The 20,900-nt window shown below is 60.8% G+C and overlaps 1 protein-coding gene across 1 annotated transcript in view; it reads right to left on the minus strand.

Annotated features, from left to right (window-relative positions):
• The window catches only part of LOC138674016 (fructose-1,6-bisphosphatase 1-like), a 64,833-nt gene that overhangs the window by 16,599 nt on the left and 27,334 nt on the right, over window positions 1-20,900 (minus strand). The window contains exon 2 of the mRNA XM_069761998.1: window positions 2,668-2,830. Coding sequence (XP_069618099.1) covers window positions 2,668-2,830 — 163 coding nt within the window. The remainder of the gene's footprint in view (window positions 1-2,667; window positions 2,831-20,900) is intronic.

A 20,900-nucleotide genomic window follows, 5' to 3' on the forward strand; every position in this document is an offset into this window, starting at 1 on the left:
CTACACGCATGTTGCCACACAAAACTCAACACACACAACTTGACAGACGAAACTCGCCCTAAAACACACACAAGTCTGGTATTAGCCTTCAAAAATAAAAATCTGATTAATAAGCAGACAAACTACAAGAGCAACAAATGTACCATATAGGAAATACAGCAGCTGTCAGTCACATAACCTGTCTTATGTGTATGTGTGAGCTAATATATACTGCCAGGGGGAGGGCTTCCTGTTGGCTGGGGATTTATCAGGCTACCAATTTATCTTACAAATACTGAGGTAAAAATACTGAGCAAATAACGTGTGAACGAGGTCTAATACAGGAGATCACACAGGTATATACTATATACAGGGGAGATGACACACAGATATATACTATATACAGGAGAGATGACACACAGGTATACACTATATAGGAGGAGATGACATACAGGTACATACTATATACAGGAGGAGATGACACAGGTATATGCTATATATAGAAGATGACACAGGTATATACTATATACAGGAGGAGATGACATACAGGTATATACTATATATAGGAGGAGAGGACATACAGGTATATACTATATACAGGGGAGATGACACAGCAGTAGTGTTGAGCGATACCGTCCGATACTTGAAAGTATCGGTATCGGATAGTATCGGCCGATACCCGAAAAATATCGGATATCGCCGATACCGATATCCGATACCAATACAAGTCAATGGGACATCAAGTATCGGAATGTATCCTCATGGATCCCAGGGTCTGAAGGAGAGGAAACTCCTTCAGGCCCTGGGATCCATATTAAAGTGTAAAATAAAGAATTAAAATAAAAAATATTGTTATATTCACCTCTCCGGCGGCCCCTGGACATCAGCGGGAGGAACCGGCGTCCGGCACGGCTTCTTTCTTCAAAATGCGCGCCTTTAGGACCTGTGGAATGACGTCCCGGCTTCTGATTGGTCGCGTGCCGCCCATGTGACCACCACGCGACCAATCAGAAGCCGCGACGTCATTCCTCAGGTCCTAAAAGGCGCTCATTCTAGGACTTTAGCTGAGGAATGACGTCGCGGCTTCTGATTGGTCGCGTGGCGGTCACATGGGCGGCACGCGACCAATCAGAAGCCGGGACGTCATACCACAGGTCCTAAAGGCGCGCATTTTGAAGAAAGAAGCCGTGCCGGACGCCGGTTCCTCGCGCTGATGTCCAGGGGCCGCCGGAGAGGTGAATATAACAATATTTTTTATTTTAATTCTTTATTTTACACTTCCGATACCGATACCCGATATCACAAAAATATCGGATCTCGGTATCGGAATTCCGATACTTGCGGTATCGGAATGCTCAACACTACACAGCAGGTATATACTATATACAGGGGAGATGACATACAGGTATATACTATATACAGGAGATGACATACAGGTGTATACTATATATAAGGGAGATGACAAACATGTATATACTGAGGTGAAAATGAGAGGTGTGAGGTGAAAATGAAAAGGTGTGAGTGCAAAATGAGAGGAGTGAGGGAAAATAGTGGAGTGATCGGAAAATGACAGATGTGAGGTCGAAATGACAAGTGTTAGGCGGGAATGTGAGGAGTGAGGGAGAAAATGAGAGGTGCGAGGGAGAAAATGAGAGCTGTGAGGGGGAAAATTAAAGATGTGATTGGGAAAATGAGAGGCGTGATGGGAAAATAAGACAAGTGAGGTGCTATAACTAACCACAGTTATTTACTATGCCCAGGCAACGCCGGGCTCTTCAGCTAGTATATGTATATATATGTTATTAGATATGTTTATTTATTTTTTAAGGATTATACAGGCATTCTGACACCAGCCTTATCAGGTGTATGAATTAATAGTGTACGCATTTTGTTTTATCAGGTCACCTTTAGGTGCTCAATCAGGTTTTTGACACCTAATCTGAGCAGCATGATGTAGGGGCTAGAATCTGTCAATAACTAGGCTGCTTACTGTAGTTTTGAGAAAAATCACTGTTTTATCAGGAGATTATATGAGTAGAAAACCTGTTGCCAAGTTAGTGCTCCATATTAATGAGTGTTGTATAACTTGTCATCACCATTGATTGGCAGCTTTCTGCCTATGCACAGTGTACACCAAAAGCTGCCAGTGATGTGGACGGCATTACAGAGCTGAGCATTCAGAGTATTTTTAGATTTGCAGCAGATAAACAGGATTCTCAAAATAACAGCAAGCAACCCAGTAAGTGATACATTGCTGTAATCAGGGAGTATGCTACCTACATCATGCCACTTTAGGAAAATAAAAAAATCTGGTGACATTCCCTAAAAATCACCGAACACTGGATTCGCCAACAGTTCTATGCCCCATATATACCTCTGGGAGAAGAAAAACAATAAAACTGCTGAATCCTCATCTCCAACATCATCTATCGGAGATGGAGACTAAATGTGCATAAGGGCCTTTCGGTTTATGGACACATACTCTGGCACCATGTGAGAGGAAAGTAATAAAACGAAATATAGGGTTCTTCCTAAATATTCATTGCAACAGTGTTATGTAAGACTTCATAACTGAGAAATTGCATCAAGACTGTTTTGTCATTGAAGGAAGCCAGAACGTTGTGCAGCCATTTTCCCACTATTTGGATAGACCTAGTGTAACAGTAAAGTATACAGATATATACACACCCTCTTATCACCTTCAACAATAAGGGCATGTGGGTCTTCCTCAGATACCAGAACACAGGTACTGAATGAGGCCTTCAACATATTGACAACAAGGTCATTCGAAAGGACGTCCAGCTTCTTCACTTGGTCTCCCGTTACATTAGTGGATCCAGCAATTCCGTATCTGAAAAGTACAGTATTCATTATAAAAAGGCAATGGAATACAATACCAATCATAATTTAAAGCACAGGCCCACCTTGGCTACCGTCTTTATCTGAAATCAATATATAGTAGAACTGAAGAAGATTGAAGACTTTCATGTTCCCTAAACTAGTTGTGTAGGCCAAGGGCTGAAGTTAGTGCCCTAATGACCCTGAGCATAGAGGCGGGTGGTGAAGAGTTCCTTTTCCCAGATGGGAAACAACGCAGGCGACAAAGTAAAAAGCAAACAACTGCTTGGTGGTTTCATGGTTAATCAGGCTATTCAAGGTGCACAACAATTGTGCAGTGAATTGGCCAAGATCAGTCACCAACTTCTCGCATGAGGGAAATTCTCCACAAACCAATGTCAAGTCCACAGAAATGGTGGAATATTTACTGCCCGCGATGCTGTGACTCTCTCCCTCATTGGCATCTCTGATCCCTGCCTGGTAAACTCAAATACTGCCTGGTTTCTTACAGTGGTTTCGCTCAACTCACCTCTGAGGAGCAGGACTTTGATGAAGTCTCTACACCAATCGGGATCGACTGATAGTCTAATGTGCATGCAGGTGTAAACATCCCCTTTAAAAGTTTTTAGCGCAGCCGCGTGTGTACGAGGTGCACGGAGCGGAGTCATGTGTACGAGGTGTACGGAGCGCAGCCGCGTGTGTACGAGGTGTACGGAGCGCAGCCGCGTGTGTACGAGGTGTACGGAGCGCAGCCGCGTGTGTACGAGGTGTACGGAGCGCAGCCGCGTGTGTACGAGGTGTACGGAGCGCTGCCGCGTGTGTACGAGGTGTACGGAGCGCTGCCGCGTGTGTACGAGGTGTACGGAGCGCTGCCGCGTGTGTACGAGGTGTACGGAGCGCTGCCGCGTGTGTACGAGGTGTACGGAGCGCTGCCGCGTGTGTACGAGGTGTACGGAGCGCTGCCGCGTGTGTACGAGGTGTACGGAGCGCTGCCGCGTGTGTACGAGGTGTACGGAGCGCTGCCGCGTGTGTACGAGGTGTACGGAGCGCTGCCGCGTGTGTACGAGGTGTACGGAGCGCTGCCGCGTGTGTACGAGGTGTACGGAGCGCTGCCGCGTGTGTACGAGGTGTACGGAGCGCTGCCGCGTGTGTACGAGGTGTACGGAGCGCTGCCGCGTGTGTACGAGGTGTACGGAGCGCTGCCGCGTGTGTACGAGGTGTACGGAGCGCTGCCGCGTGTGTACGAGGTGTACGGAGCGCTGCCGCGTGTGTACGAGGTGTACGGAGCGCTGCCGCGTGTGTACGAGGTGTACGGAGCGCTGCCGCGTGTGTACGAGGTGTACGGAGCGCTGCCGCGTGTGTACGAGGTGTACGGAGCGCTGCCGCGTGTGTACGAGGTGTACGGAGCGCTGCCGCGTGTGTACGAGGTGTACGGAGCGCTGCCGCGTGTGTACGAGGTGTACGGAGCGCTGCCGCGTGTGTACGAGGTGTACGGAGCGCTGCCGCGTGTGTACGAGGTGTACGGAGCGCTGCCGCGTGTGTACGAGGTGTACGGAGCGCTGCCGCGTGTGTACGAGGTGTACGGAGCGCTGCCGCGTGTGTACGAGGTGTACGGAGCGCTGCCGCGTGTGTACGAGGTGTACGGAGCGCTGCCGCGTGTGTACGAGGTGTACGGAGCGCTGCCGCGTGTGTACGAGGTGTACGGAGCGCTGCCGCGTGTGTACGAGGTGTACGGAGCGCTGCCGCGTGTGTACGAGGTGTACGGAGCGCTGCCGCGTGTGTACGAGGTGTACGGAGCGCTGCCGCGTGTGTACGAGGTGTACGGAGCGCTGCCGCGTGTGTACGAGGTGTACGGAGCGCTGCCGCGTGTGTACGAGGTGTACGGAGCGCTGCCGCGTGTGTACGAGGTGTACGGAGCGCTGCCGCGTGTGTACGAGGTGTACGGAGCGCTGCCGCGTGTGTACGAGGTGTACGGAGCGCTGCCGCGTGTGTACGAGGTGTACGGAGCGCTGCCGCGTGTGTACGAGGTGTACGGAGCGCTGCCGCGTGTGTACGAGGTGTACGGAGCGCTGCCGCGTGTGTACGAGGTGTACGGAGCGCTGCCGCGTGTGTACGAGGTGTACGGAGCGCTGCCGCGTGTGTACGAGGTGTACGGAGCGCTGCCGCGTGTGTACGAGGTGTACGGAGCGCTGCCGCGTGTGTACGAGGTGTACGGAGCGCTGCCGCGTGTGTACGAGGTGTACGGAGCGCTGCCGCGTGTGTACGAGGTGTACGGAGCGCTGCCGCGTGTGTACGAGGTGTACGGAGCGCTGCCGCGTGTGTACGAGGTGTACGGAGCGCTGCCGCGTGTGTACGAGGTGTACGGAGCGCTGCCGCGTGTGTACGAGGTGTACGGAGCGCTGCCGCGTGTGTACGAGGTGTACGGAGCGCTGCCGCGTGTGTACGAGGTGTACGGAGCGCTGCCGCGTGTGTACGAGGTGTACGGAGCGCTGCCGCGTGTGTACGAGGTGTACGGAGCGCTGCCGCGTGTGTACGAGGTGTACGGAGCGCTGCCGCGTGTGTACGAGGTGTACGGAGCGCTGCCGCGTGTGTACGAGGTGTACGGAGCGCTGCCGCGTGTGTACGAGGTGTACGGAGCGCTGCCGCGTGTGTACGAGGTGTACGGAGCGCTGCCGCGTGTGTACGAGGTGTACGGAGCGCTGCCGCGTGTGTACGAGGTGTACGGAGCGCTGCCGCGTGTGTACGAGGTGTACGGAGCGCTGCCGCGTGTGTACGAGGTGTACGGAGCGCTGCCGCGTGTGTACGAGGTGTACGGAGCGCTGCCGCGTGTGTACGAGGTGTACGGAGCGCTGCCGCGTGTGTACGAGGTGTACGGAGCGCTGCCGCGTGTGTACGAGGTGTACGGAGCGCTGCCGCGTGTGTACGAGGTGTACGGAGCGCTGCCGCGTGTGTACGAGGTGTACGGAGCGCTGCCGCGTGTGTACGAGGTGTACGGAGCGCTGCCGCGTGTGTACGAGGTGTACGGAGCGCTGCCGCGTGTGTACGAGGTGTACGGAGCGCTGCCGCGTGTGTACGAGGTGTACGGAGCGCTGCCGCGTGTGTACGAGGTGTACGGAGCGCTGCCGCGTGTGTACGAGGTGTACGGAGCGCTGCCGCGTGTGTACGAGGTGTACGGAGCGCTGCCGCGTGTGTACGAGGTGTACGGAGCGCTGCCGCGTGTGTACGAGGTGTACGGAGCGCTGCCGCGTGTGTACGAGGTGTACGGAGCGCTGCCGCGTGTGTACGAGGTGTACGGAGCGCTGCCGCGTGTGTACGAGGTGTACGGAGCGCTGCCGCGTGTGTACGAGGTGTACGGAGCGCTGCCGCGTGTGTACGAGGTGTACGGAGCGCTGCCGCGTGTGTACGAGGTGTACGGAGCGCTGCCGCGTGTGTACGAGGTGTACGGAGCGCTGCCGCGTGTGTACGAGGTGTACGGAGCGCTGCCGCGTGTGTACGAGGTGTACGGAGCGCTGCCGCGTGTGTACGAGGTGTACGGAGCGCTGCCGCGTGTGTACGAGGTGTACGGAGCGCTGCCGCGTGTGTACGAGGTGTACGGAGCGCTGCCGCGTGTGTACGAGGTGTACGGAGCGCTGCCGCGTGTGTACGAGGTGTACGGAGCGCTGCCGCGTGTGTACGAGGTGTACGGAGCGCTGCCGCGTGTGTACGAGGTGTACGGAGCGCTGCCGCGTGTGTACGAGGTGTACGGAGCGCTGCCGCGTGTGTACGAGGTGTACGGAGCGCTGCCGCGTGTGTACGAGGTGTACGGAGCGCTGCCGCGTGTGTACGAGGTGTACGGAGCGCTGCCGCGTGTGTACGAGGTGTACGGAGCGCTGCCGCGTGTGTACGAGGTGTACGGAGCGCTGCCGCGTGTGTACGAGGTGTACGGAGCGCTGCCGCGTGTGTACGAGGTGTACGGAGCGCTGCCGCGTGTGTACGAGGTGTACGGAGCGCTGCCGCGTGTGTACGAGGTGTACGGAGCGCTGCCGCGTGTGTACGAGGTGTACGGAGCGCTGCCGCGTGTGTACGAGGTGTACGGAGCGCTGCCGCGTGTGTACGAGGTGTACGGAGCGCTGCCGCGTGTGTACGAGGTGTACGGAGCGCTGCCGCGTGTGTACGAGGTGTACGGAGCGCTGCCGCGTGTGTACGAGGTGTACGGAGCGCTGCCGCGTGTGTACGAGGTGTACGGAGCGCTGCCGCGTGTGTACGAGGTGTACGGAGCGCTGCCGCGTGTGTACGAGGTGTACGGAGCGCTGCCGCGTGTGTACGAGGTGTACGGAGCGCTGCCGCGTGTGTACGAGGTGTACGGAGCGCTGCCGCGTGTGTACGAGGTGTACGGAGCGCTGCCGCGTGTGTACGAGGTGTACGGAGCGCTGCCGCGTGTGTACGAGGTGTACGGAGCGCTGCCGCGTGTGTACGAGGTGTACGGAGCGCTGCCGCGTGTGTACGAGGTGTACGGAGCGCTGCCGCGTGTGTACGAGGTGTACGGAGCGCTGCCGCGTGTGTACGAGGTGTACGGAGCGCTGCCGCGTGTGTACGAGGTGTACGGAGCGCTGCCGCGTGTGTACGAGGTGTACGGAGCGCTGCCGCGTGTGTACGAGGTGTACGGAGCGCTGCCGCGTGTGTACGAGGTGTACGGAGCGCTGCCGCGTGTGTACGAGGTGTACGGAGCGCTGCCGCGTGTGTACGAGGTGTACGGAGCGCTGCCGCGTGTGTACGAGGTGTACGGAGCGCTGCCGCGTGTGTACGAGGTGTACGGAGCGCTGCCGCGTGTGTACGAGGTGTACGGAGCGCTGCCGCGTGTGTACGAGGTGTACGGAGCGCTGCCGCGTGTGTACGAGGTGTACGGAGCGCTGCCGCGTGTGTACGAGGTGTACGGAGCGCTGCCGCGTGTGTACGAGGTGTACGGAGCGCTGCCGCGTGTGTACGAGGTGTACGGAGCGCTGCCGCGTGTGTACGAGGTGTACGGAGCGCTGCCGCGTGTGTACGAGGTGTACGGAGCGCTGCCGCGTGTGTACGAGGTGTACGGAGCGCTGCCGCGTGTGTACGAGGTGTACGGAGCGCTGCCGCGTGTGTACGAGGTGTACGGAGCGCTGCCGCGTGTGTACGAGGTGTACGGAGCGCTGCCGCGTGTGTACGAGGTGTACGGAGCGCTGCCGCGTGTGTACGAGGTGTACGGAGCGCTGCCGCGTGTGTACGAGGTGTACGGAGCGCTGCCGCGTGTGTACGAGGTGTACGGAGCGCTGCCGCGTGTGTACGAGGTGTACGGAGCGCTGCCGCGTGTGTACGAGGTGTACGGAGCGCTGCCGCGTGTGTACGAGGTGTACGGAGCGCTGCCGCGTGTGTACGAGGTGTACGGAGCGCTGCCGCGTGTGTACGAGGTGTACGGAGCGCTGCCGCGTGTGTACGAGGTGTACGGAGCGCTGCCGCGTGTGTACGAGGTGTACGGAGCGCTGCCGCGTGTGTACGAGGTGTACGGAGCGCTGCCGCGTGTGTACGAGGTGTACGGAGCGCTGCCGCGTGTGTACGAGGTGTACGGAGCGCTGCCGCGTGTGTACGAGGTGTACGGAGCGCTGCCGCGTGTGTACGAGGTGTACGGAGCGCTGCCGCGTGTGTACGAGGTGTACGGAGCGCTGCCGCGTGTGTACGAGGTGTACGGAGCGCTGCCGCGTGTGTACGAGGTGTACGGAGCGCTGCCGCGTGTGTACGAGGTGTACGGAGCGCTGCCGCGTGTGTACGAGGTGTACGGAGCGCTGCCGCGTGTGTACGAGGTGTACGGAGCGCTGCCGCGTGTGTACGAGGTGTACGGAGCGCTGCCGCGTGTGTACGAGGTGTACGGAGCGCTGCCGCGTGTGTACGAGGTGTACGGAGCGCTGCCGCGTGTGTACGAGGTGTACGGAGCGCTGCCGCGTGTGTACGAGGTGTACGGAGCGCTGCCGCGTGTGTACGAGGTGTACGGAGCGCTGCCGCGTGTGTACGAGGTGTACGGAGCGCTGCCGCGTGTGTACGAGGTGTACGGAGCGCTGCCGCGTGTGTACGAGGTGTACGGAGCGCTGCCGCGTGTGTACGAGGTGTACGGAGCGCTGCCGCGTGTGTACGAGGTGTACGGAGCGCTGCCGCGTGTGTACGAGGTGTACGGAGCGCTGCCGCGTGTGTACGAGGTGTACGGAGCGCTGCCGCGTGTGTACGAGGTGTACGGAGCGCTGCCGCGTGTGTACGAGGTGTACGGAGCGCTGCCGCGTGTGTACGAGGTGTACGGAGCGCTGCCGCGTGTGTACGAGGTGTACGGAGCGCTGCCGCGTGTGTACGAGGTGTACGGAGCGCTGCCGCGTGTGTACGAGGTGTACGGAGCGCTGCCGCGTGTGTACGAGGTGTACGGAGCGCTGCCGCGTGTGTACGAGGTGTACGGAGCGCTGCCGCGTGTGTACGAGGTGTACGGAGCGCTGCCGCGTGTGTACGAGGTGTACGGAGCGCTGCCGCGTGTGTACGAGGTGTACGGAGCGCTGCCGCGTGTGTACGAGGTGTACGGAGCGCTGCCGCGTGTGTACGAGGTGTACGGAGCGCTGCCGCGTGTGTACGAGGTGTACGGAGCACTGCCGCGTGTGTACGAGGTGTACGGAGCGCTGCCGCGTGTGTACGAGGTGTACGGAGCACTGCCGCGTGTGTACGAGGTGTACGGAGCACTGCCGCGTGTGTACGAGGTGTACGGAGCACTGCCGCGTGTGTACGAGGTGTACGGAGCACTGCCGCGTGTGTACGAGGTGTACGGAGCACTGCCGCGTGTGTACGAGGTGTACGGAGCACTGCCGCGTGTGTACGAGGTGTACGGAGCACTGCCGCGTGTGTACGAGGTGTACGGAGCACTGCCGCGTGTGTACGAGGTGTACGGAGCACTGCCGCGTGTGTACGAGGTGTACGGAGCACTGCCGCGTGTGTACGAGGTGTACGGAGCACTGCCGCGTGTGTACGAGGTGTACGGAGCACTGCCGCGTGTGTACGAGGTGTACGGAGCACTGCCGCGTGTGTACGAGGTGTACGGAGCACTGCCGCGTGTGTACGAGGTGTACGGAGCACTGCCGCGTGTGTACGAGGTGTACGGAGCACTGCCGCGTGTGTACGAGGTGTACGGAGCACTGCCGCGTGTGTACGAGGTGTACGGAGCACTGCCGCGTGTGTACGAGGTGTACGGAGCACTGCCGCGTGTGTACGAGGTGTACGGAGCACTGCCGCGTGTGTACGAGGTGTACGGAGCACTGCCGCGTGTGTACGAGGTGTACGGAGCACTGCCGCGTGTGTACGAGGTGTACGGAGCACTGCCGCGTGTGTACGAGGTGTACGGAGCACTGCCGCGTGTGTACGAGGTGTACGGAGCACTGCCGCGTGTGTACGAGGTGTACGGAGCACTGCCGCGTGTGTACGAGGTGTACGGAGCACTGCCGCGTGTGTACGAGGTGTACGGAGCACTGCCGCGTGTGTACGAGGTGTACGGAGCACTGCCGCGTGTGTACGAGGTGTACGGAGCACTGCCGCGTGTGTACGAGGTGTACGGAGCACTGCCGCGTGTGTACGAGGTGTACGGAGCACTGCCGCGTGTGTACGAGGTGTACGGAGCACTGCCGCGTGTGTACGAGGTGTACGGAGCACTGCCGCGTGTGTACGAGGTGTACGGAGCACTGCCGCGTGTGTACGAGGTGTACGGAGCACTGCCGCGTGTGTACGAGGTGTACGGAGCACTGCCGCGTGTGTACGAGGTGTACGGAGCACTGCCGCGTGTGTACGAGGTGTACGGAGCACTGCCGCGTGTGTACGAGGTGTACGGAGCACTGCCGCGTGTGTACGAGGTGTACGGAGCACTGCCGCGTGTGTACGAGGTGTACGGAGCACTGCCGCGTGTGTACGAGGTGTACGGAGCACTGCCGCGTGTGTACGAGGTGTACGGAGCACTGCCGCGTGTGTACGAGGTGTACGGAGCACTGCCGCGTGTGTACGAGGTGTACGGAGCACTGCCGCGTGTGTACGAGGTGTACGGAGCACTGCCGCGTGTGTACGAGGTGTACGGAGCACTGCCGCGTGTGTACGAGGTGTACGGAGCACTGCCGCGTGTGTACGAGGTGTACGGAGCACTGCCGCGTGTGTACGAGGTGTACGGAGCACTGCCGCGTGTGTACGAGGTGTACGGAGCACTGCCGCGTGTGTACGAGGTGTACGGAGCACTGCCGCGTGTGTACGAGGTGTACGGAGCACTGCCGCGTGTGTACGAGGTGTACGGAGCACTGCCGCGTGTGTACGAGGTGTACGGAGCACTGCCGCGTGTGTACGAGGTGTACGGAGCACTGCCGCGTGTGTACGAGGTGTACGGAGCACTGCCGCGTGTGTACGAGGTGTACGGAGCACTGCCGCGTGTGTACGAGGTGTACGGAGCACTGCCGCGTGTGTACGAGGTGTACGGAGCACTGCCGCGTGTGTACGAGGTGTACGGAGCACTGCCGCGTGTGTACGAGGTGTACGGAGCACTGCCGCGTGTGTACGAGGTGTACGGAGCACTGCCGCGTGTGTACGAGGTGTACGGAGCACTGCCGCGTGTGTACGAGGTGTACGGAGCACTGCCGCGTGTGTACGAGGTGTACGGAGCACTGCCGCGTGTGTACGAGGTGTACGGAGCACTGCCGCGTGTGTACGAGGTGTACGGAGCACTGCCGCGTGTGTACGAGGTGTACGGAGCACTGCCGCGTGTGTACGAGGTGTACGGAGCACTGCCGCGTGTGTACGAGGTGTACGGAGCACTGCCGCGTGTGTACGAGGTGTACGGAGCACTGCCGCGTGTGTACGAGGTGTACGGAGCACTGCCGCGTGTGTACGAGGTGTACGGAGCACTGCCGCGTGTGTACGAGGTGTACGGAGCACTGCCGCGTGTGTACGAGGTGTACGGAGCACTGCCGCGTGTGTACGAGGTGTACGGAGCACTGCCGCGTGTGTACGAGGTGTACGGAGCACTGCCGCGTGTGTACGAGGTGTACGGAGCACTGCCGCGTGTGTACGAGGTGTACGGAGCACTGCCGCGTGTGTACGAGGTGTACGGAGCACTGCCGCGTGTGTACGAGGTGTACGGAGCACTGCCGCGTGTGTACGAGGTGTACGGAGCACTGCCGCGTGTGTACGAGGTGTACGGAGCACTGCCGCGTGTGTACGAGGTGTACGGAGCACTGCCGCGTGTGTACGAGGTGTACGGAGCACTGCCGCGTGTGTACGAGGTGTACGGAGCACTGCCGCGTGTGTACGAGGTGTACGGAGCACTGCCGCGTGTGTACGAGGTGTACGGAGCACTGCCGCGTGTGTACGAGGTGTACGGAGCACTGCCGCGTGTGTACGAGGTGTACGGAGCACTGCCGCGTGTGTACGAGGTGTACGGAGCACTGCCGCGTGTGTACGAGGTGTACGGAGCACTGCCGCGTGTGTACGAGGTGTACGGAGCACTGCCGCGTGTGTACGAGGTGTACGGAGCACTGCCGCGTGTGTACGAGGTGTACGGAGCACTGCCGCGTGTGTACGAGGTGTACGGAGCACTGCCGCGTGTGTACGAGGTGTACGGAGCACTGCCGCGTGTGTACGAGGTGTACGGAGCACTGCCGCGTGTGTACGAGGTGTACGGAGCACTGCCGCGTGTGTACGAGGTGTACGGAGCACTGCCGCGTGTGTACGAGGTGTACGGAGCACTGCCGCGTGTGTACGAGGTGTACGGAGCACTGCCGCGTGTGTACGAGGTGTACGGAGCACTGCCGCGTGTGTACGAGGTGTACGGAGCACTGCCGCGTGTGTACGAGGTGTACGGAGCACTGCCGCGTGTGTACGAGGTGTACGGAGCACTGCCGCGTGTGTACGAGGTGTACGGAGCACTGCCGCGTGTGTACGAGGTGTACGGAGCACTGCCGCGTGTGTACGAGGTGTACGGAGCACTGCCGCGTGTGTACGAGGTGTACGGAGCACTGCCGCGTGTGTACGAGGTGTACGGAGCACTGCCGCGTGTGTACGAGGTGTACGGAGCACTGCCGCGTGTGTACGAGGTGTACGGAGCACTGCCGCGTGTGTACGAGGTGTACGGAGCACTGCCGCGTGTGTACGAGGTGTACGGAGCACTGCCGCGTGTGTACGAGGTGTACGGAGCACTGCCGCGTGTGTACGAGGTGTACGGAGCACTGCCGCGTGTGTACGAGGTGTACGGAGCACTGCCGCGTGTGTACGAGGTGTACGGAGCACTGCCGCGTGTGTACGAGGTGTACGGAGCACTGCCGCGTGTGTACGAGGTGTACGGAGCACTGCCGCGTGTGTACGAGGTGTACGGAGCACTGCCGCGTGTGTACGAGGTGTACGGAGCACTGCCGCGTGTGTACGAGGTGTACGGAGCACTGCCGCGTGTGTACGAGGTGTACGGAGCACTGCCGCGTGTGTACGAGGTGTACGGAGCACTGCCGCGTGTGTACGAGGTGTACGGAGCACTGCCGCGTGTGTACGAGGTGTACGGAGCACTGCCGCGTGTGTACGAGGTGTACGGAGCACTGCCGCGTGTGTACGAGGTGTACGGAGCACTGCCGCGTGTGTACGAGGTGTACGGAGCACTGCCGCGTGTGTACGAGGTGTACGGAGCACTGCCGCGTGTGTACGAGGTGTACGGAGCACTGCCGCGTGTGTACGAGGTGTACGGAGCACTGCCGCGTGTGTACGAGGTGTACGGAGCACTGCCGCGTGTGTACGAGGTGTACGGAGCACTGCCGCGTGTGTACGAGGTGTACGGAGCACTGCCGCGTGTGTACGAGGTGTACGGAGCACTGCCGCGTGTGTACGAGGTGTACGGAGCACTGCCGCGTGTGTACGAGGTGTACGGAGCACTGCCGCGTGTGTACGAGGTGTACGGAGCACTGCCGCGTGTGTACGAGGTGTACGGAGCACTGCCGCGTGTGTACGAGGTGTACGGAGCACTGCCGCGTGTGTACGAGGTGTACGGAGCACTGCCGCGTGTGTACGAGGTGTACGGAGCACTGCCGCGTGTGTACGAGGTGTACGGAGCACTGCCGCGTGTGTACGAGGTGTACGGAGCACTGCCGCGTGTGTACGAGGTGTACGGAGCACTGCCGCGTGTGTACGAGGTGTACGGAGCACTGCCGCGTGTGTACGAGGTGTACGGAGCACTGCCGCGTGTGTACGAGGTGTACGGAGCACTGCCGCGTGTGTACGAGGTGTACGGAGCACTGCCGCGTGTGTACGAGGTGTACGGAGCACTGCCGCGTGTGTACGAGGTGTACGGAGCACTGCCGCGTGTGTACGAGGTGTACGGAGCACTGCCGCGTGTGTACGAGGTGTACGGAGCACTGCCGCGTGTGTACGAGGTGTACGGAGCACTGCCGCGTGTGTACGAGGTGTACGGAGCACTGCCGCGTGTGTACGAGGTGTACGGAGCACTGCCGCGTGTGTACGAGGTGTACGGAGCACTGCCGCGTGTGTACGAGGTGTACGGAGCACTGCCGCGTGTGTACGAGGTGTACGGAGCACTGCCGCGTGTGTACGAGGTGTACGGAGCACTGCCGCGTGTGTACGAGGTGTACGGAGCACTGCCGCGTGTGTACGAGGTGTACGGAGCACTGCCGCGTGTGTACGAGGTGTACGGAGCACTGCCGCGTGTGTACGAGGTGTACGGAGCACTGCCGCGTGTGTACGAGGTGTACGGAGCACTGCCGCGTGTGTACGAGGTGTACGGAGCACTGCCGCGTGTGTACGAGGTGTACGGAGCACTGCCGCGTGTGTACGAGGTGTACGGAGCACTGCCGCGTGTGTACGAGGTGTACGGAGCACTGCCGCGTGTGTACGAGGTGTACGGAGCACTGCCGCGTGTGTACGAGGTGTACGGAGCACTGCCGCGTGTGTACGAGGTGTACGGAGCACTGCCGCGTGTGTACGAGGTGTACGGAGCACTGCCGCGTGTGTACGAGGTGTACGGAGCACTGCCGCGTGTGTACGAGGTGTACGGAGCACTGCCGCGTGTGTACGAGGTGTACGGAGCACTGCCGCGTGTGTACGAGGTGTACGGAGCACTGCCGCGTGTGTACGAGGTGTACGGAGCACTGCCGCGTGTGTACGAGGTGTACGGAGCACTGCCGCGTGTGTACGAGGTGTACGGAGCACTGCCGCGTGTGTACGAGGTGTACGGAGCACTGCCGCGTGTGTACGAGGTGTACGGAGCACTGCCGCGTGTGTACGAGGTGTACGGAGCACTGCCGCGTGTGTACGAGGTGTACGGAGCACTGCCGCGTGTGTACGAGGTGTACGGAGCACTGCCGCGTGTGTACGAGGTGTACGGAGCACTGCCGCGTGTGTACGAGGTGTACGGAGCACTGCGCGTGTGTACGAGGTGTACGGAGCACTGCCGCGTGTGTACGAGGTGTACGGAGCACTGCCGCGTGTGTACGAGGTGTACGGAGCACTGCCGCGTGTGTACGAGGTGTACGGAGCACTGCCGCGTGTGTACGAGGTGTACGGAGCACTGCCGCGTGTGTACGAGGTGTACGGAGCACTGCCGCGTGTGTACGAGGTGTACGGAGCACTGCCGCGTGTGTACGAGGTGTACGGAGCACTGCCGCGTGTGTACGAGGTGTACGGAGCACTGCCGCGTGTGTACGAGGTGTACGGAGCACTGCCGCGTGTGTACGAGGTGTACGGAGCACTGCCGCGTGTGTACGAGGTGTACGGAGCACTGCCGCGTGTGTACGAGGTGTACGGAGCACTGCCGCGTGTGTACGAGGTGTACGGAGCACTGCCGCGTGTGTACGAGGTGTACGGAGCACTGCCGCGTGTGTACGAGGTGTACGGAGCACTGCCGCGTGTGTACGAGGTGTACGGAGCACTGCCGCGTGTGTACGAGGTGTACGGAGCACTGCCGCGTGTGTACGAGGTGTACGGAGCACTGCCGCGTGTGTACGAGGTGTACGGAGCACTGCCGCGTGTGTACGAGGTGTACGGAGCACTGCCGCGTGTGTACGAGGTGTACGGAGCACTGCCGCGTGTGTACGAGGTGTACGGAGCACTGCCGCGTGTGTACGAGGTGTACGGAGCACTGCCGCGTGTGTACGAGGTGTACGGAGCACTGCCGCGTGTGTACGAGGTGTACGGAGCACTGCCGCGTGTGTACGAGGTGTACGGAGCACTGCCGCGTGTTGTACGAGGTGTACGGAGCACTGCCGCGTGTGTACGAGGTGTACGGAGCACTGCCGCGTGTGTACGAGGTGTACGGAGCACTGCCGCGTGTGTACGAGGTGTACGGAGCACTGCCGCGTGTGTACGAGGTGTACGGAGCACTGCCGCGTGTGTACGAGGTGTACGGAGCACTGCCGCGTGTGTACGAGGTGTACGGAGCACTGCCGCGTGTGTACGAGGTGTACGGAGCACTGCCGCGTGTGTACGAGGTGTACGGAGCACTGCCGCGTGTGTACGAGGTGTACGGAGCACTGCCGCGTGTGTACGAGGTGTACGGAGCACTGCCGCGTGTGTACGAGGTGTACGGAGCACTGCCGCGTGTGTACGAGGTGTACGGAGCACTGCCGCGTGTGTACGAGGTGTACGGAGCACTGCCGCGTGTGTACGAGGTGTACGGAGCACTGCCGCGTGTGTACGAGGTGTACGGAGCACTGCCGCGTGTGTACGAGGTGTACGGAGCACTGCCGCGTGTGTACGAGGTGTACGGAGCACTGCCGCGTGTGTACGAGGTGTACGGAGCACTGCCGCGTGTGTACGAGGTGTACGGAGCACTGCCGCGTGTGTACGAGGTGTACGGAGCACTGCCGCGTGTGTACGAGGTGTACGGAGCACTGCCGCGTGTGTACGAGGTGTACGGAGCACTGCCGCGTGTGTACGAGGTGTACGGAGCACTGCGCGTGTGTACGAGGTGTACGGAGCACTGCCGCGTGTGTACGAGGTGTACGGAGCACTGCCGCGTGTGTACGAGGTGTACGGAGCACTGCCGCGTGTGTACGAGGTGTACGGAGCACTGCCGCGTGTGTACGAGGTGTACGGAGCACTGCCGCGTGTGTACGAGGTGTACGGAGCACTGCCGCGTGTGTACGAGGTGTACGGAGCACTGCCGCGTGTGTACGAGGTGTACGGAGCACTGCCGCGTGTGTACGAGGTGTACGGAGCACTGCCGCGTGTGTACGAGGTGTACGGAGCACTGCCGCGTGTGTACGAGGTGTACGGAGCACTGCCGCGTGTGTACGAGGTGTACGGAGCACTGCCGCGTGTGTACGAGGTGTACGGAGCACTGCCGCGTGTGTACGAGGTGTACGGAGCACTGCCGCGTGTGTACGAGGTGTACGGAGCACTGCCGCGTGTGTACGAGGTGTACGGAGCACTGCCGCGTGTGTACGAGGTGTACGGAGCACTGCCGCGTGTGTACGAGGTGTACGGAGCACTGCCGCGTGTGTACGAGGTGTACGGAGCACTGCCGCGTGTGTACGAGGTGTACGGAGCACTGCCGCGTGTGTACGAGGTGTACGGAGCACTGCCGCGTGTGTACGAGGTGTACGGAGCACTGCCGCGTGTGTACGAGGTGTACGGAGCACTGCCGCGTGTGTACGAGGTGTACGGAGCACTGCCGCGTGTGTACGAGGTGTACGGAGCACTGCCGCGTGTGTACGAGGTGTACGGAGCACTGCCGCGTGTGTACGAGGTGTACGGAGCACTGCCGCGTGTGTACGAGGTGTACGGAGCACTGCCGCGTGTGTACGAGGTGTACGGAGCACTGCCGCGTGTGTACGAGGTGTACGGAGCACTGCCGCGTGTGTACGAGGTGTACGGAGCACTGCCGCGTGTGTACGAGGTGTACGGAGCACTGCCGCGTGTGTACGAGGTGTACGGAGCACTGCCGCGTGTGTACGAGGTGTACGGAGCACTGCCGCGTGTGTACGAGGTGTACGGAGCACTGCCGCGTGTGTACGAGGTGTACGGAGCACTGCCGCGTGTGTACGAGGTGTACGGAGCACTGCCGCGTGTGTACGAGGTGTACGGAGCACTGCCGCGTGTGTACGAGGTGTACGGAGCACTGCCGCGTGTGTACGAGGTGTACGGAGCACTGCCGCGTGTGTACGAGGTGTACGGAGCACTGCCGCGTGTGTACGAGGTGTACGGAGCACTGCCGCGTGTGTACGAGGTGTACGGAGCACTGCCGCGTGTGTACGAGGTGTACGGAGCACTGCCGCGTGTGTACGAGGTGTACGGAGCACTGCCGCGTGTGTACGAGGTGTACGGAGCACTGCCGCGTGTGTACGAGGTGTACGGAGCACTGCCGCGTGTGTACGAGGTGTACGGAGCACTGCCGCGTGTGTACGAGGTGTACGGAGCACTGCCGCGTGTGTACGAGGTGTACGGAGCACTGCCGCGTGTGTACGAGGTGTACGGAGCACTGCCGCGTGTGTACGAGGTGTACGGAGCACTGCCGCGTGTGTACGAGGTGTACGGAGCACTGCCGCGTGTGTACGAGGTGTACGGAGCACTGCCGCGTGTGTACGAGGTGTACGGAGCACTGCCGCGTGTGTACGAGGTGTACGGAGCACTGCCGCGTGTGTACGAGGTGTACGGAGCACTGCCGCGTGTGTACGAGGTGTACGGAGCACTGCCGCGTGTGTACGAGGTGTACGGAGCACTGCCGCGTGTGTACGAGGTCGTACGGGAGCACTGCCGCGTGTGTACGAGGTGTACGGAGCACTGCCGCGTGTGTACGAGGTGTACGGAGCACTGCCGCGTGTGTACGAGGTGTACGGAGCACTGCCGCGTGTGTACGAGGTGTACGGAGCACTGCCGCGTGATGTGTACGAGGTGTACGGAGCACTGCCGCGTGTGTACGAGGTGTACGGAGCACTGCCGCGTGTGTACGAGGTGTACGGAGCACTGCCGCGTGTGTACGAGGTGTACGGAGCACTGCCGCGTGTGTACGAGGTGTACGGAGCACTGCCGCGTGTGTACGAGGTGTACGGAGCACTGCCGCGTGTGTACGAGGTGTACGGAGCACTGCCGCGTGTGTACGAGGTGTACGGAGCACTGCCGCGTGTGTACGAGGTGTACGGAGCACTGCCGCGTGTGTACGAGGTGTACGGAGCACTGCCGCGTGTGTACGAGGTGTACGGAGCACTGCCGCGTGTGTACGAGGTGTACGGAGCACTGCCGCGTGTGTACGAGGTGTACGGAGCACTGCCGCGTGTGTACGAGGTGTACGGAGCACTGCCGCGTGTGTACGAGGTGTACGAGCACTGCCGCGTGTGTACGAGGTGTACGAGCACTGCCGCGTGTGTACGAGGTGTACGGAGCACTGCCGCGTGTGTACGAGGTGTACGGAGCACTGCCGCGTGTGTACGAGGTGTACGGAGCACTGCCGCGTGTGTACGAGGTGTACGGAGCACTGCCGCGTGTGTACGAGGTGTACGGAGCACTGCCGCGTGTGTACGAGGTGTACGGAGCACTGCCGCGTGTGTACGAGGTGTACGGAGCACTGCCGCGTGTGTACGAGGTGTACGGAGCACTGCCGCGTGTGTACGAGGTGTACGGAGCACTGCCGCGTGTGTACGAGGTGTACGGAGCACTGCCGCGTGTGTACGAGGGTACGGAGCACTGCCGCGTGTGTACGGTGAGCACTGCCGCGTGTGTACGAGGTGTACGGAGCACTGCCGCGTGTGTACGAGGTGTACGGAGCACTGCCGCGTGTGTACGAGGTGTACGGAGCACTGCCGCGTGTGTACGAGGTGTACGGAGCACTGCCGCGTGTGTACGAGGTGTACGGAGCACTGCCGCGTGTGTACGAGGTGTACGGAGCACTGCCGCGTGTGTACGAGGTGTACGGAGCACTGCCGCGTGTGTACGAGGTGTACGGAGCACTGCCGCGTGTGTACGAGTGTACGGAGCACTGCCGCGTGTGTACGAGGTGTACGGAGCACTGCCGCGTGTGTACGAGGTGTACGGAGCACTGCCGCGTGTGTACGAGGTGTACGGAGCACTGCCGCGTGTGTACGAGGTGTACGGAGCACTGCCGCGTGTGTACGAGGTGTACGGAGCACTGCCGCGTGTGTACGAGGTGTACGGAGCACTGCCGCGTGTGTACGAGGTGTACGGAGCACTGCCGCGTGTGTACGAGGTGTACGGAGCACTGCCGCGTGTGTACGAGGTGTACGGAGCACTGCCGCGTGTGTACGAGGTGTACGGAGCACTGCCGCGTGTGTACGAGGTGTACGGAGCACTGCCGCGTGTGTACGAGGTGTACGGAGCACTGCCGCGTGTGTACGAGGTGTACGGAGCACTGCCGCGTGTGTACGAGGTGTACGGAGCACTGCCGCGTGTGTACGAGGTGTACGGAGCACTGCCGCGTGTGTACGAGGTGTACGGAGCACTGCCGCGTGTGTACGAGGTGTACGGAGCACTGCCGCGTGTGTACGAGGTGTACGGAGCACTGCCGCGTGTGTACGAGGTGTACGGAGCACTGCCGCGTGTGTACGAGGTGTACGGAGCACTGCCGCGTGTGTACGAGGTGTACGGAGCACTGCCGCGTGTGTACGAGGTGTACGGAGCACTGCCGCGTGTGTACGAGGTGTACGGAGCACTGCCGCGTGTGTACGAGGTGTACGGAGCACTGCCGCGTGTGTACGAGGTGTACGGAGCACTGCCGCGTGTGTACGAGGTGTACGGAGCACTGCCGCGTGTGTACGAGGTGTACGGAGCACTGCCGCGTGTGTACGAGGTGTACGGAGCACTGCCGCGTGTGTACGAGGTGTACGGAGCACTGCCGCGTGTGTACGAGGTGTACGGAGCACTGCCGCGTGTGTACGAGGTGTACGGAGCACTGCCGCGTGTGTACGAGGTGTACGGAGCACTGCCGCGTGTGTACGAGGTGTACGGAGCACTGCCGCGTGTGTACGAGGTGTACGGAGCACTGCCGCGTGTGTACGAGGTGTACGGAGCACTGCCGCGTGTGTACGAGGTGTACGGAGCACTGCCGCGTGTGTACGAGGTGTACGGAGCAC

This window comes from Ranitomeya imitator, chromosome 1 (genome assembly GCF_032444005.1).
Source record: "Ranitomeya imitator isolate aRanImi1 chromosome 1, aRanImi1.pri, whole genome shotgun sequence".
Classification (NCBI taxonomy): Eukaryota; Metazoa; Chordata; class Amphibia; order Anura; family Dendrobatidae; genus Ranitomeya; species Ranitomeya imitator.